Below are 15,000 nucleotides of genomic sequence, written 5' to 3'. Positions count from 1 at the left end.
GTGTATTATGTTCATTGCTTTGGTGGTCTTGCTCCCAAGCAGGTGCGAGCTGTGTGCATGTCCAAAGCACACTACCTAATATGCGTGCCACGATTCGAGAGGATCGCACACCGACCAGGCTTGCCAATGCATCAGCTCCGATCCAGCTGCCGTTTGGGCTGAGAAGATCTGCGACAGATTTAACGCCCTTGTCGGTAAAGCGTTGAATAAAACACCTACCAGCAGGCATATCATGGAAAAGGGAGTTGTAGAACAAAGGTTCTTCCAGAAACATCTGTTTCGTGTAAGAATGTGTAGCTCTTGTTATTGTCAGAGCTTGCCACACATTTAGTATGCTCTGATAGAAACCAGAGAGGGGGGATGTGTCGATTTTGGAAAGGTTCATCAGGAAAAGAGAGTGGTCATAGCCTACCCTCCCAGCCTGTTGCAAAAGGTGACGAGCGACGTTGACCCATGGTGCAGAGGGTCGCGTGTATAGCATACGAAAAGCAACCGAGAGTCGTAAGGCCATTATCCGGCTTTTTATGTCGACCAGGCCTTGTCTTCCATCGCTCAGTGGTAAACTGAGGACCCCAGGTCGCAGCCAGTGTTTTCCGTCCCAGAAAAAGGACACGAAGCACTTCTGGACCTGTTGAAGCAACGCTGCTGGAGGATGCAGCACAAAGAACCTGTGCCATATGGTAGAGGCCACTAGTGTGTTGATGACAAAGACCCTTCCACGATATGACCCTTCCACGATCTTGGCGCCAAGTCGCACAATGGACCGAGCCAAAGGGCGCTCGTTTTGTTCCAATTTACTTTGGCTGAAGAAGCTTTTTAAAATAAGGACAAACAATAACGAACGATGTTAACATCATTGATATCTTGTATGAATACACACACGTCATCGGCGTATGCCTGTACCTTGATGGGTCGTTCAAGCTGGGACAAACTAACCCCTGTTAATCTACAGCGCAAAGAAACCAGTAGGGGTTCGATGGAGAGAGCATAAAGCAACCCAGAAAGAGGGCAACCTTGTCTCATTCCCTTGTTAATAGACAAAGGTGCAACAAGTTCATTGTTTATCTTAAGCACACTATAAATATTATTGTATGGTATTTTAATATAAGAGATGAAGGTTGAACCAAGTCCAAACTGCTCAAGTACTTCGAAAAGGTACCGATGGTCAACACGGTCAAAGGCTTTCTCCTGATCAAGGAGAAGAAGTCCTAAATCTTTCGGGTTTTCCTTGCACAGTTCAATGATGTCCCTCACAAGGGACATGTCATAGATGGAACGTTTTCGGACACAGTAACATTGGTCTTCCTTCAACAACGAGGATAAATAAGGAGTCAGTCGCGATGCCAGGGCTTTTGAAAATATCTTATAGTCCGTACATAACAGGGAGATAGGACGCCAATTTTCAATACTCAGCATGTCTCCCTTTTTTGGGATGAGGGTAAGAAGAGCTTGTCGGCAACTCTGAGGTAGCTCTCCAAGCTGGCAGCTTGCGTTCAAGGTCTTAATGAGTTCTGGACCCAATAAGTGCCAAAACTTCTTGTAAAATTCGGTTGTAAGTCCATCCAATCCAGGTGCTTTCCCAATGGCAAGGCCGTGCAGGGCAGTGCCAAGTTCATCCAAGGTGATGGGTCTTTCCAGTTGGGAACGCCCATCTTCACACAACACTGGCAGGCCTACGGAGATAGAGGCGACAATGACAGGATTATTTGTTCCATTGGATGTATTTTCGAAAAGTATTCTTTCACGAAAAGTTTGATTTCTGATTGTGTAAAGGTAATGGATGAATCTTCTAATCGCAGCTGAGTAAGCCGTTTTCTGGGAAGACATTTCTCCAAGGAAAAGAAGTACTTGGTTGGTACGTCTGCCTCATTCAGGTGTCGCACCCTCATCCGAACTAAGGCACCACGTGCATTCCTCTCGGTTATCTCCTTTAATAAGGACTGTTTCTCAGTGAAGGTTTTTTGAATGTTACTATTATTTTGTCCGATGACTCGTTGGAGTTGTAAAATCTCTAACTGTAATATTTTCTTAACTTCATGGTCAGCCCTTGTTGAAAAAAAACGATACTGTTGACAGAACCCTTTAATTTGGGTTTTAACTAAATCCCACCATATCAACGGGTTAACGGAACAACTTAACTTCTGTTCTAGGAGAGCCGTCCAGAAGGATTCAAAGGCCTGAATGAAGTTGATATGAGGTTTTCTAGTAAACTGTTATTGAATTTACAGTGAGAGCTCCCTGGACATGGTTTAGAGAGTTGAATGAAGACTCGAGCTTGGGAATGGTCAGAGAAACCAGAAGGCACGATATCGGATTTATAAACTCCATGTAATAAATGAGAATTTACATGGATGCGATCAAGCCTCGCAAGTGAGATGTGGTTGTATAAACAACGACACCATGTATAAGACCGATCAGAAGGGTGCTGTATGCACGAAATATCATGGAGATTATATTTCGCAATGATGTTTGCAAAAAGTTTTGCGGTACATGGTTGGGGTTCCGGCCCGTTCCGGTCAGATGAAGCATTTACAGTACAGTTAAAATCGCCACCAATAATTAGACAAGTCTGCAAATCCAGTGTTTGCAGGAATTTTCTCAGTTCGGCAAAAAAGAGGATCTGCTCGTCATTTTTGCTTGGAGCGTACACATTGAGGATTGTGAACTTGATCTGATTGATAGAGAAGGTCACGGAGGCAGGTGTCCATCAATAATACTCATAAATTTAAGGCAGGACGGATGGAAGTGTTTCCCGAAGACAAACATGATGCCTGCCTTCGACGTGGAGTTGTTACTGAAGAAACATTCCTTGTCCATAAATAGTCGCCACTGAGCCTGAACAGATCGGACAGCATGGGTCTCTTGTAACAAAGCTATGTCGAGACCGTTGACCTCTACCAACTGTTTAATTTGGATCTTGCGGAGCGGACTCCCACCACCATTAACATTTATTGTTCCAATCTTAAAACTGGCCATGAGGAAAATAATACTTTCTAAGAATAAGATCAGAAGTGGGATAATTGATTAGGATCCCTTTTCGCCTTGGCAATCAGTTTTTTTAAGCGGTGACAGTGTGTCTGGTGGAAACCGAATAAGTCAGGCTTACATACGATAGCCTGAGCACACTCAAGGAAGGACGGTAGATCTGGAAAGTATTCCGTCAGGTTTATATTGCGTTTCCTTTATGTATTTTGTAAGAAGAGTCTTATTTGTTCAGGGGGGGTAGGACTTTGACTGGTGAGCTTCTCCACCGTTTCCACCTGACTGTTCCTGTTTGCTTCCTCCAGGTCAGATTCGTCAGAGTCGGTTTTAGTTTCCGAGTCACACAAGCTTGTACTGTCCTGCATATCGATACTGTCGTCAGTATTGATACACGGATCTGTACTGGTTACCAGGTCTATGTGCTCTTCCATTGTGGGAACATCTCCTGGTGAAATAATGGAAATAATCGGGGGAGTTGATGAAACAGAAACACCATCAGTGGATGTAGCGATATCGCTTCCCTCGACCGTAATGGTGTTATCGACCTCCAACGGCATGGAGGTATACAGTACTTTGGGGGTCTCTCGTAAAACATCCATTTTCACATTTCCTGCATTTCCAGCTTCACCACGTGATGAGATGCGAGCAGTAACAGGGTTAACATTTGTTTCACTATTTCCCGCTGACAAGGATTCAGGGTTAACATTTGTTTCACTATTTCCCGCTGACAAGGATTCAGGGTTAACATTTGTTTCACTATTTCCTGCTGACAAGGATTCAGGGTTAACATTTACCAAAGTGACAGCAGGATCATCACTAGTGGTCTGTGTATCACAGTCAATGGACTTTCCACGAGGAGAGTTTTTAACAAGTGAAACAGTTTTCTTCACTGCAATAACAGGTAAAGTGGTCTCTGTAAGGGAGACGTCTCTGTCCTCACCGGCAAGTAGGGTAAACTTGTTGGTCGTAGGTACCAGGTCCGGGTCCATTCCGGGTCTATTCCGGGTAAACATTGTAGAGTGACGTCCGTCACAACTGCAGGAACATTACCGACAGATTCCTCGTTTGTAAATGCTCCTTTCTTCTGGGTTAAACGACCATCAGGTAAAGTCTTTCTCTTTCTTGATGAAACGACGGTGAAACCATCCTAAACATTCGTTTTGCTGTTTCTACGATAGGACTGAGGGAACTGGGGGGTGTTACCAGACACGGGATTCGCTGCCTTCACAGTCGAGGAAGAAGAATAAGAAGACGTATTCTTGTTGACGAGGTTTGTTTCATCGTTCGACGAGGTGGACTTTGGGCAAGATCGTTTCAAGTGTCCGAAATTACCACATTCGAAACATTTCAGGGTGTCAGTGGTTACGTAGACTTGGTAATCATGATTATCAATTTTGAGTTTTAAAACGATGTTCAAGGTTCTTTCAGCGTTCGAGGGAGGAAGCACCACATGAGCTCGTCTCCGAAAAGACATCACATGCTTCGTCCGATCGTCCTGGCTACGTAAAGATAACATCGTGATCTGAGAAACTACAGAACCATCATGAGATAATTCGCAGATCAGTGTCTGATGTTTCAGGAAAGGAGGAGCGTTCGAGATAATGACCTTCACGGCCGGAGTGTCCAGAGGGGAGACGAGCATGAAATGTCCGTCATCTGTTGATAGTCCGGTCGATACGATTTCATGAACCAGTTCTGTCTCAGACCCGAAGATAAGCACACGTTTGTTCATTCGTGAGGGGAACGAACTTTGTCAGTACCGACTATGTTTCCCGTAGCGATAACGAGATCCTCGATGCTGACGTCGTCGGGTGCGACACAGACGACGCCATGTTTTCTTGTTAATGCTTCAAATGCCGAATAACGGGAATAAGAAGTCATATTTATTAAGGGGGAGGAGGGGCGATGACTCTCGTGCGGTAATTAAATACGAGCCGAGACAGGTTTCCAAAGGAAATAAACACAGTGACAGTGAGGAAAAAACGATCAGTTGAAGGCCCGGGATGGGCCACCAACTAAAAGTTATCCACAAGAAGCTGTGGGCTCTTTCTCTTGCTATCTCGGGGAAAAGGGATGCGAGGAGAAAACAGGGGGATGGGGAGGGAAGGGGAAGAGATGAACCGAAGGGCAAACCGTGAAATAACAAGGACAGATGAGCGGGGTGGGGTAGGGTGACGACGGCGCGAGGGAAGGCCAGAGCGCGAGGTCTAACGAAGAGGGGAGGGAAGAGGGGAGGGTGGGAGCACAAATAACGATGCGTAGAAGGAAACAAAGGAAGGGAGGTGAAAAACGATGTGAAAGGGGATAGAAAGGCGCAAAAACAGGGTAGATCGCAGCTCACCAAGACCACACAGCCGCCATGACACTCGACTCGACTCTCCAACAGCCAGCAGGGGGCGCGAGAGAGAGAGAGAGAGAGAGAGAGAGAGAGAGAGAGAGAGAGAGAGAGAGAGAGAGAGAGAGAGGTGGAGAGGTAGAGAGGTAGAGAGGTAGAGAGGTAGAGAGGTAGAGAGGTAGAGAGGTGGACGTGGAGGTGGAGGTGGAGGTGGAGGTGGAGGTGGAGGTGGAGGTGGAGATGGATAGACTTTTTGACATCCTTTTATTGTCACAAAATATAAAAGAAAATATCCACCATTGGGACAAGCAGGTTTCAGAGAAAACAAACAAATTCAATTTACCAGGCACATAAATCATACAATAATTCACACACGACAAATGTATTACCAGTTGATTTTCATGTACCACACAGATCCGTGCATGACACCAAGTATTGGTGAACTCATCAAGTTTTTCCATGTTTTGTAGAAACAAAACACGAGCTTAAGTTTCGCTATCACAAGGGCATTAAAAAATAACATGACGTCACATTGCCCGACAGGTTTTCCGTTCAATTTCTTTTCTTGAGAGATATATTGCCAGCTTGGCCGTCGCCACGAGAAACCTCAGAAGCGTATTAAGTTTATTGGGCTTGCCATTAAACCCAAAATAAAGGAACGCAAAGAGAACACTCCATTCATTTTTTGACACATAATTTAACCAATGAAATAAGGGAACAAATCTCACAAAATCGATAAAGCCATGGAACACGTCTTCTGTATATTCACAAAACAGGCAACACATGGATGTGGGAGAAAAATGACTAATTAGTTTCTTGGAAGGAACTATCCAACGAATCAACCTCCATTGGAGATCACCAGACCTTTAACTTATGAGCTTGCTCTACATGGAGTCCCATACACATTCAATGGGGGCCTCAACAAGCATCAGTCTCTTCCACCGGGTTACGCCTTTTAATGGTGTATCTCCCAGCAGTATCTTAACACAAGACTTGTACAAATCCTTACTGCTAGTCTTTTGAAAGAGGTTTAACCCCATGCTAATGGAAGGTAAGTTGTCTGATTTTATCTGTCTCAATAGCCCGGGAAAAATCCACTCATTGTGTAATAGTTCAGGCTCATGGGTCCAGCTCACTCCAAGCTTGAACCCTATCCGGACGACCTCTCTCAATACTTTTCCAGTCAGTCTTTCAGACATAATTCCGGTGAGATCAGGGATTTCTCAAATCGATTATCCAACCAAAACCTGAAGTATTCCGGAGGTGCCACACTTTTGTGATGCCGGCTATTATAAAATGCTGGCAGAAAACCCAACTTCTGGATGTACTGGGGAAAAGATGATTGTAAAACAAAGGCTCCTGAGCAAACATTTCAATGACATAGGTGTCCTTCTGTCGGCACACTGAGATGCTTTGCCAGGCATTCAACATACTCTGATAGAAAAACAGGAGTGGAGAAAAGTCAACGTGTTGAAGCAGGATCAGGAAGCATTCACGGCCATATCCAAGCCCACCTGCGTGCCGCAAAATCTGAGCAGCCAAGAGATGACTTGGTAGGTGTTCATCCAACATCAGTCCTTGTACTGAGCACAACCGAAAGGCCATTACAGTATACGGCTCTTGATGTTGACCATACCCTGGCCACCCTCGGCCAATGGTTGGCATACAACATTTGGTCATAACCAGTGATGGCCGCCCCAGAAGAAGTCCAAGAGTTGCCTTTGCACTTCCTTCAACAAGTCTTCCAGTGGTTGGAGGCAGACAAACCTGTGCCATAATGAGGAGGTAACCAAATTATTAATTACCAGAACTCGGCCTTATGAAAGATGGGGCAGAGCTCTTCTCCACCTGCTCAATCTTCTCTTGACACGTTCAACAACACCGTCCCAGTTTTTTTTTTCCATACTGTGCAGACCCAAGAAACACCCGAAGATACTGAACGCCGTCATCCACCCACTATAGTTTTGCAGGAAGGTGTACTGGCGGGGCTGGTGCCATTCCAGATAGATTGTTGTTCATGAAGGGAACCCATAATGCTTTGCTTTTTTTACCAGTTGCACTTCAAAGAGGAAGCAAAATGAAAAGAATCTAAGCACTTGATAAGAGCAGCAGTATCCTCATCATCCTTAACAATAACTGAGACATCATCAGCATACGCTGAGAAGACAATTGAAGTGTACTCAGGGGATATTACTACTCCAGAAAAATCCTTCCTCAGTAACGTTAGAAGTGATTCCATCACAAGGGAAAAAGGAAACCAGAGACTGGGCAACCTTGCCGAAACCCCCGTTTAACCTGTATGGGAGAACAAAGCTCATTGTTCATCTTAACTCGGCTGAAAATGTTATTATATAATGAAGCAATATATTTCCTGAAATTAACCAACAATCCACACGCTTCCAACACTTGATGCAAGAAACCATGATCGATGCCGTCAAAAGCCTTTTCTAAATCAATGAAAAATATACCAAAATCATTCTGTACACAATTACCATCTCTCAAATCTCGAATAAAAAATATATTATCGTATATTGATCTGCCAGGGATGCAATAACTTTGATCAGGGTGAACCAGATTGCTGATTACTTTTTTGAATCGATTTGACAAAACTTTTGAAATTATTTTGTAGTTGGTACACAGCAGAGAAACAGGCCTCCAATTCTTCATCTGTCTAAAGTCACCAGACTTTGGAAGGAGAGACATCACCACTCTTCTCAAGCATAGAGGTTGCTCTCCATGTGACAGATGATTCCAGGCCATGTATCATTTCTGGGCCGAACAGGCCCCAAAATTTGATGTAAAATTCACCTGGCAGGTCATCAATTCCAGGGGCCCTTCCGGAGTCCATTCCATTTCGAGCTTGGGTTAATTCCTCAAGCGTAAAGTGGCTGTCACACCTTGACGTTTTAGTCAGCGTATGGCAAGGTCTCAAAATGTATGTAAAACGCTGGTGGATGCTGAACTATTGTGTTTTTAAGTTTTGGGCGTATATTCAGCACCCCAAAAAAACCCTAATTGTATATCCCACAAGTCAATATTGGAAAAAGTTCATTTTTCCAATTTTTTTCGCGCAGGCCCTTTGAGCACCCGAACTTTGATTGGTTCGCCAGAATTTTCCACAAGGATTTGGGTTTGCACAAATTGATAGGTGTGAGTAGACATCGAGATGAATACGTTCGTGAATAAATTTTTTGGAAAGCAATTTTTTCACAGATGGTCAATACAATTTGCTAAAATTCCCGAACTCCAAGGAATGATTTTTAAGTGCTCACTCAGGGGTTTCTTCATCATTCCCGTGGCTCCAACTATCACCTGTACAATTTCAGCTTTCTTCAATTTCCACATCCTCTTGACCTCATTTTTTAGATCCTGGTATTTCGTAATTTTCCCATTTTCGAAAGAATTTCATCCGAAGTTATTGGGAACCGAGACCTCGATCAACAATGACGTTTTTCATTTTTGTCTTTGAGCACCATGTCCGGATGCAATGATTTGTTTGCAATGTTCACACTTGATGAGATCATCTTGTCATACGTGGAGAATTATGTTATGGTTGTGGAGGTAAATTGACGAATTTCATGGCAAAATAAGGATTGTATGGAGTTGTTTGGTCCGTGTTTGTGTTGGAGATATTTCGATGTAAATTAAGTGTGGAAAATGTGAGCTGAAGTGTTACATGTCACCAGACGAGAGGTGGTGCTGTGTTGATTAAGTCGGGATTGAGGATAATTTCTCCCAGGAAAAAATGCCCTCTCTGACCTTTTCTCATGTTTTTGGATTTCAAGACCGGCGATACAGGAGAGATCACGTCCTTGAAACAACAATCGATCCACTCATCGAAGCAGGCAGAAAGCCCCACCTCCAGGGGGTACATCACTGTACGGCAGGTGAAAGCACATCCCTGGAGGGGATGATTAATGGATGTGACGTCAGAGAGCCAGTCGAAGGACAGTGAGGTTTGGAGCAGGAGAACGGTGAGGACAGTTGTCGAAGAGGACAGTTGTAAGAGGAACGTGGCTGAGACGGAGGATCTCGTTTTTGCTCTCCTCTCGGGATGACAAAATGGCTTCGCCATTCTTGTGTCATTCTGTGAATTTGCCTGTACGACGGAGCAAGACACCAGTCATTAACTGTTCGGATGAATCTTGAAGTTGCACGATAATGAGAAAGAGAGGAAGAGGAGTGCTCTCATGGAACTCGGTGTGGTCCCATTGTTATCCGTTTTCCCAGAAGCTTTTCGCCGGTTTATTCGCTTTCATGTTCATTTGCTCGGCAACAGTTGGTCTGAATGTCACAAAATCTTCGCCATATTCTACTCGTGTCGAATTTTTTAGGAATAATTATGACGTCACAGGTGACTTGATGCGGTTTGCATTCTGGAAAAACAAAAAAAAATTGGCCCTCGCTATCTCCAAAACTGTTCGATGGAAAAAAATTGAAACAGCTCATTTTCAAGTCCACCGCATGAGGAATTAAGGGCTGTTAACCATGACATCATCAGTCCCTTCATTATGATGTTAAAATTCGACAAGTACAACGCTTTATCCAAACATGAAGAAAATTATTTAGGATTGTCTGTGCAACGACATTGTTATGGATCTAGGGTTCAAGTTTTTCCACGAGGTGAAGCGCTCGAGTGCCTCCCAAACACCAGGTCCCGAGGCCACCGAACACAGATAACTCGGCACTCCAGAGTGGAGCTGCGAGTACGCACCAGCTAACAAGAGCAAATTTTGTGGTGCAAAGCTATCCAGCTGATGACGTAAGGATCCAACTGGACCAGTAGATGAAAAGACAGGACGAAATGGGTATAATCACAATATAAGCAATTTATTTATAAAACAAGGATGAGGAAAGGCATGTGGAATAATAAAAGCTTTGAATACAAAAGCATTATGTACAGCAGCGGAAAGCAAGGATTGATGAGGTGCGGCAAAATAAATGCAATTATAAATAATACACCCCGATATATATATATATATATATATATATATATATATATATATATATATATATATATATATATATATATATATATATATATATATATATATATATATATATATATATATATATATATATATATTGGGCGTATAACAAAAGCGAAGACATCGGGCAGATCTAAATAAATCTAAACTTCCACAATCTTAATTATACTAACCGAACAGCCGTCATGAAACACCTACTCAAGGAAATAAGAAAGCAAAGAGAGAGACAGAAAAGCTTGAGGTGTTGAGGACCTCATTTTGTTGCTGGCGTGGCCGACGGCCACACACTTCCCAGTCAATGAGGAGGGGGAGGAGGGAGGAAAACTGAGGTGTCAACTGTGTGTGGTCAGAGGACGTGTGATGATTGGCAGATGAGGTGTAAGGCAAAGAGGATGGTGTAAAGATGTCGGTCAGGGGGGTTTTGGAAAGAGAAAAGAATGTGTGAGAGGATAGACCACCAAGAGCGGAAAGAAATCTGTTCATGAAAATGTTTATGCTGTCAAATTGGACTCCGTCTGGCGTTGCGCTCTTCCACTCGATCGTGGACTCTCGTCCGATCTGTTCCACCGCTCATCTCCAAGACCAAAGAGTGACTCAGATCACAAGAGAAGAGAAGAGAAGAGAAGGGCAGGCAAGCCAGAGAAGAGAGCCGGCAAGAGAAGAGGGCGGGCCAGATCAGATTTTTCGTTTATACGTTGGAAGAAGACCGAACATACCCTGAAGACAAAGTGGGTTGCATCAAATCAGGGCAACTTGGAACCAAGTCGTATCTGCTCGCAGTCATAAAGTGGCCCATCGAATAATTATTGTAATTATGAAAGCCAATATGACAGGTCTGAATCATCGTTGTTGCCATGGGGGTGTTGCAGAGTGCCTGCATGAGGCTGAACACAATATCACCTTCACAATGGTACATTGTCAGCAAGGCAATAATTCCCTTGTTTTAAGAACTATGTTGCACTTATCCTTTTATATTTCGAAGCAGACGCCTCTGGATGTTGGTGGAGAAATAATTTTATCAACCAGGGTGAACCTTTCTGAAAGTCATGAAGACTCGGCAAATTCTGGGGAAGCCACAAAGGGCAGTAAGCATTTTACTCTGTTTATACCGTATTCATTTCCTGTGGCTGGAGAATGTAAAAGAACAATGAACAATGAAATGAAAAACTCACTCTCTTTCTGTGCCTTTGGCAAAATATGCACTGCAAGTGGATCGCGAAAGTGGATTTATGAGTTGAATCTCCGCTGATGATACATAAGAATGCAAGTGCAGCGGTGTGTAACATATGTGCGTGAATGGATATGATGGGTATACTGGATTGCTCACATACTCGACCTAAGGTAGTTATTCTTGTTCATGGATATGCTGGGTTTGCTGGATGGCTCACATACTCGACCTAAGGCTTGTGGATGTCATCCCGAACATAGTCCATTTCATCCCAAAATACATTGACATCGAATGCAGTTTTCGCAAACATTTGAAAAAGGTTATCTGTGGACCACATCTTTGTGAATTGCAGAATTTGTTAAACTGGCTGGCTGTTGGCCGATCTGGATCCGGATCTTCACCAAAATCTAATCAGTTTGTCCTTATCAGACACACAACCTGCCCACCAAATTTCATCCGCCTCCGTCCCCAACTTTTTGAGATATCAAACACTCAAGAAGAAGACGTCGTGCAGATGACGATACTTGAGAAAGAAATTAAACAAATTTGACCTCAAAAATAATTGGTGGTTGAATTGAATGACCAAATATGCATCTCCTCTTGAAATTCCAAGTCAATCAGATGAAAATTGAGGATTTTAGAAGTCTCACCTGAGATGTTGACCTTTGGCCTATGTTGACCTTTTGACTTCAAAAACAACAGGCTTCTTCCTGATGACAAACTCTTCCATGTGATGAACTTTCGTGAAGATCCATTTGAAACTGTGATCTGTACGTTAATAGTCAGACAGTCAGACAGAATAACAAAATCGACTGACCAATATACTTTAAAAATCTTCGATTTTGCAAGTAACAAAGAGAAACAAACAAACAGGCAGAGAGGGGTGAAAATATAACCTCCTTCACCTTCGGAAGAGGTAACGATTCAGCCTGGCGGAGGTGATGTATCTGCTTTACCGAGTGCTATCCTTGTTCCCCTCACCCTAACCCTAACAGCTTGGTAATTGTATTGGGGTCCGTTTGTTTGTTTGTTTCTCTGCACAGAACGTAAATGTTTTTCTCCGCAATTGCTTGTCGGATTGAGAAGAAATTTTCATCATCGGAGCGACAACTGATGTGGAATGTTTTATTTTATTTTTTGTATACATTGTCGAGGCTCATATGAGAGAGAACATACAACACACAACAAGGGGGCAGGAGAGAAGAGGGGCGAGAGAGGGAAGGACAAAACAGTGGGAAACAGAGACATGAGGAGATCTGTGGAAGGGAGAGGAATGGAGTGAGGAACACGAGGTAAACAAGGTGGACACCTCAGGGACTTTAAGGTCCTCATATGACAGGAATCTTTCGGGAAGGAAAGCAGGGAATTTGAAGGAGGTGGGTTTGGGGTGGATCAACGGGATAGAAATGATCATGGTTTTGGATCACTGAAGATAAGAGGTTTTGGTGAACAACTGTTTTGAAGATGTCGAGGGAAGAGTGGGATTGAAGAGAGTGTGGGAGTTTATTCCAAAGGTGAGAAAAAAAAGAGGAATGAAAGAGTGACGGTGATTGTTCATTGGAGAGAGGGACGACTTAAAAATTAGTCTTGTTCTGAGTAAGTCCTCTTTGCTGATCATTTTACGCATTTTTTGTGTTGTACCTGGGGTCTTCTTTTATTCAGAGGTGTTTGTGGGATGCTTAGTTTTCGAGTTGCTGTGTTATCTGTTCTTTTTTATGGATGTATTGCATGCTCTCCTGCGTGGAACCTCATGTGGCGATTCAAATCGCTTTTTTGAGAGAAACCTTTATCACATGCGGAACATTTGTGAGGTCGCTCTCCTGTATGGATCCTCATATGCACATTTAAATGGACTTTTCGAGAGAAACTTTTTTCACATATGGAACATTTGTAAGGTCGCTCTCCTGTATGGATCCTCATGTGCATATTCAAAGTGCCTTTTCGAGAGAAACCTTTATCACATGTGGAACATTTGTGAGGTCGCTCTCCTGTGTGGATCATCATATGCATATTTAACTTGCCTTTTCGAGAGAAACCTTTATCACATGTGGAACATTTGTGAGGACGTTCTCCTGTGTGGATCATCATGTGCTTATTCAAAGTGCCTTTTTGAGAGAAACCTTTATCACATGTGGAGCAATTGTAAGGTCGCTCTCCTGTATGGATCCTCATATGCATATTCAAAGTGCCTTTTCGAGAGAAACCTTTATCACATGTGGAACATTTGTGAGGACGTTCTCCTGTGTGGATCATCATGTGCTTATTCAAAGTGCCTTTTCGAGAGAAAGCTTTATCACATGTGAAACATTTGTAAGGACGCTCTCCTGTATGGCTGTTCATGTGCTTCTTCAAACTACCTTTGTCTGAGAAACCTTTATCACATATGGAGCATTTGTAAGGTCGCTCTCCTGTGTGGATCATCATATGCATATTTAAATAGACTTTTCGCGAGAAACCTTTGTCACATGTGGAACATTTGTGAGGACGCTCTCCTGTGTGGATCATCATATGCATATTTAACTTGCCTTTTCGAGAGAAACCTTTATCACATGTGGAACATTTGTGAGGACGCTCTCCTGTGTGGATCATCATGTGCTCATTCAAACTGCCTTTGTCTGAGTAACCTTTATCACATGTGGAACATTTGTAAGGACGCTCTCCTGTATGGCTGTTCATGTGCTTCTTCAAACTGCTTTTGTCTAAGTAACCTTTATCACATGTGGAGCATTTGTAAGGTCGCTCTCCTGTATGGCTGTTCATGTGCTTCTTCAAACTGCTTTTGTCTAAGTAACCTTTATCACATGTGGAGCATTTGTAAGGACGCTCTCCTGTGTGGATCATCATATGCATATTTAAATGGACTTTTCGAGAGAAACTTTTTTCACACATGGAACATTTGTGAGGACGCTCTCCTGTGTGGATCTTCAGATGCAAATCGAAATGGCTTTTTCGGGAGAAACCTTTATCACATGTGTAACATTTGTGTGGACGTTCTCCTGTGTGGGTCCTCATGTGTCGTATGACGCTTCTCGGTGAAGTAAAATCTTCACTGCTTCTCTTACACTTATAATGCATTTGCCTTTCTTTAACCTTTTTGGGTTTGTTTAATTTAATATTGATCTTTGTGGTGTTTTCACCAGACGTACACTTGTATTTTGAAGGTCGTGAATCTTGTTCTTGGGATTGTTTCTTCAAAGTGGATATCTTCTTCACTGTGACACTGCTCCTGGATCTTCTCTGCCCAAATGGACTTCTTGATTGTTCTACAAAAACAAAGAACAAGTTATTTTAAGTTTTTTTTGTCAAACTCAAAATGCAAAATTTTTTGTAATTTCAAAAATTTTATAAACCCTGAATTAAAAATATTGAATGTTCATTTTGTAGATTTCTGCTCACCTGTTTCAGAACAGACAGGACTGCCATTTGTCAAATGAACATCTGAATCTTCCTTTGCAGAAGAATGTCTTAGAGTTTCTGAGAAAGATGAACTGTTGTGTCGTCTGGATTTCACATTTACAGGAGAGACA

The 15,000-nt window shown here is 42.9% G+C and overlaps 1 protein-coding gene across 5 annotated transcripts in view; it reads right to left on the bottom strand.

Moving 5' to 3' along the window:
* Positions 1 to 15,000, bottom strand: part of LOC147029222 (uncharacterized) — a 15,779-nt gene extending 779 nt beyond the window's left edge. The window contains exons 1-3 of one of the 5 annotated variants that reach the window (XR_015056843.1): positions 14,870 to 14,994; positions 12,124 to 14,736; positions 1 to 1,673 (exon numbers count right to left, since the gene is read on the bottom strand). The exon at positions 1 to 1,673 is cut by the window's left edge and continues 779 nt beyond it. Coding sequence is in view for 1 of the 5 variants with exons in the window: in XM_085876458.1 (XP_085732584.1) it covers positions 13,187 to 14,548 (1,362 nt within the window). In the remaining 4 variants the exon portion in view is untranslated. Of the gene's footprint in view, positions 1,674 to 10,171; positions 14,737 to 14,869 lie in introns of those variants that run through there. The other 4 variants (XR_015056845.1, XR_015056842.1, XR_015056844.1 and 1 more) reach the window with 4 other exon arrangements.

This window comes from Eptatretus burgeri, chromosome 4 (genome assembly GCF_056783735.1).
Source record: "Eptatretus burgeri isolate ZD-2024b chromosome 4, Ebu_testis_v1, whole genome shotgun sequence".
In the NCBI taxonomy this organism is placed as follows: domain Eukaryota; kingdom Metazoa; phylum Chordata; class Myxini; order Myxiniformes; family Myxinidae; genus Eptatretus; species Eptatretus burgeri.
Note: the sequence above shows the minus strand (reverse complement) of the source record. Positions and strands in the feature narration are given on the sequence as shown.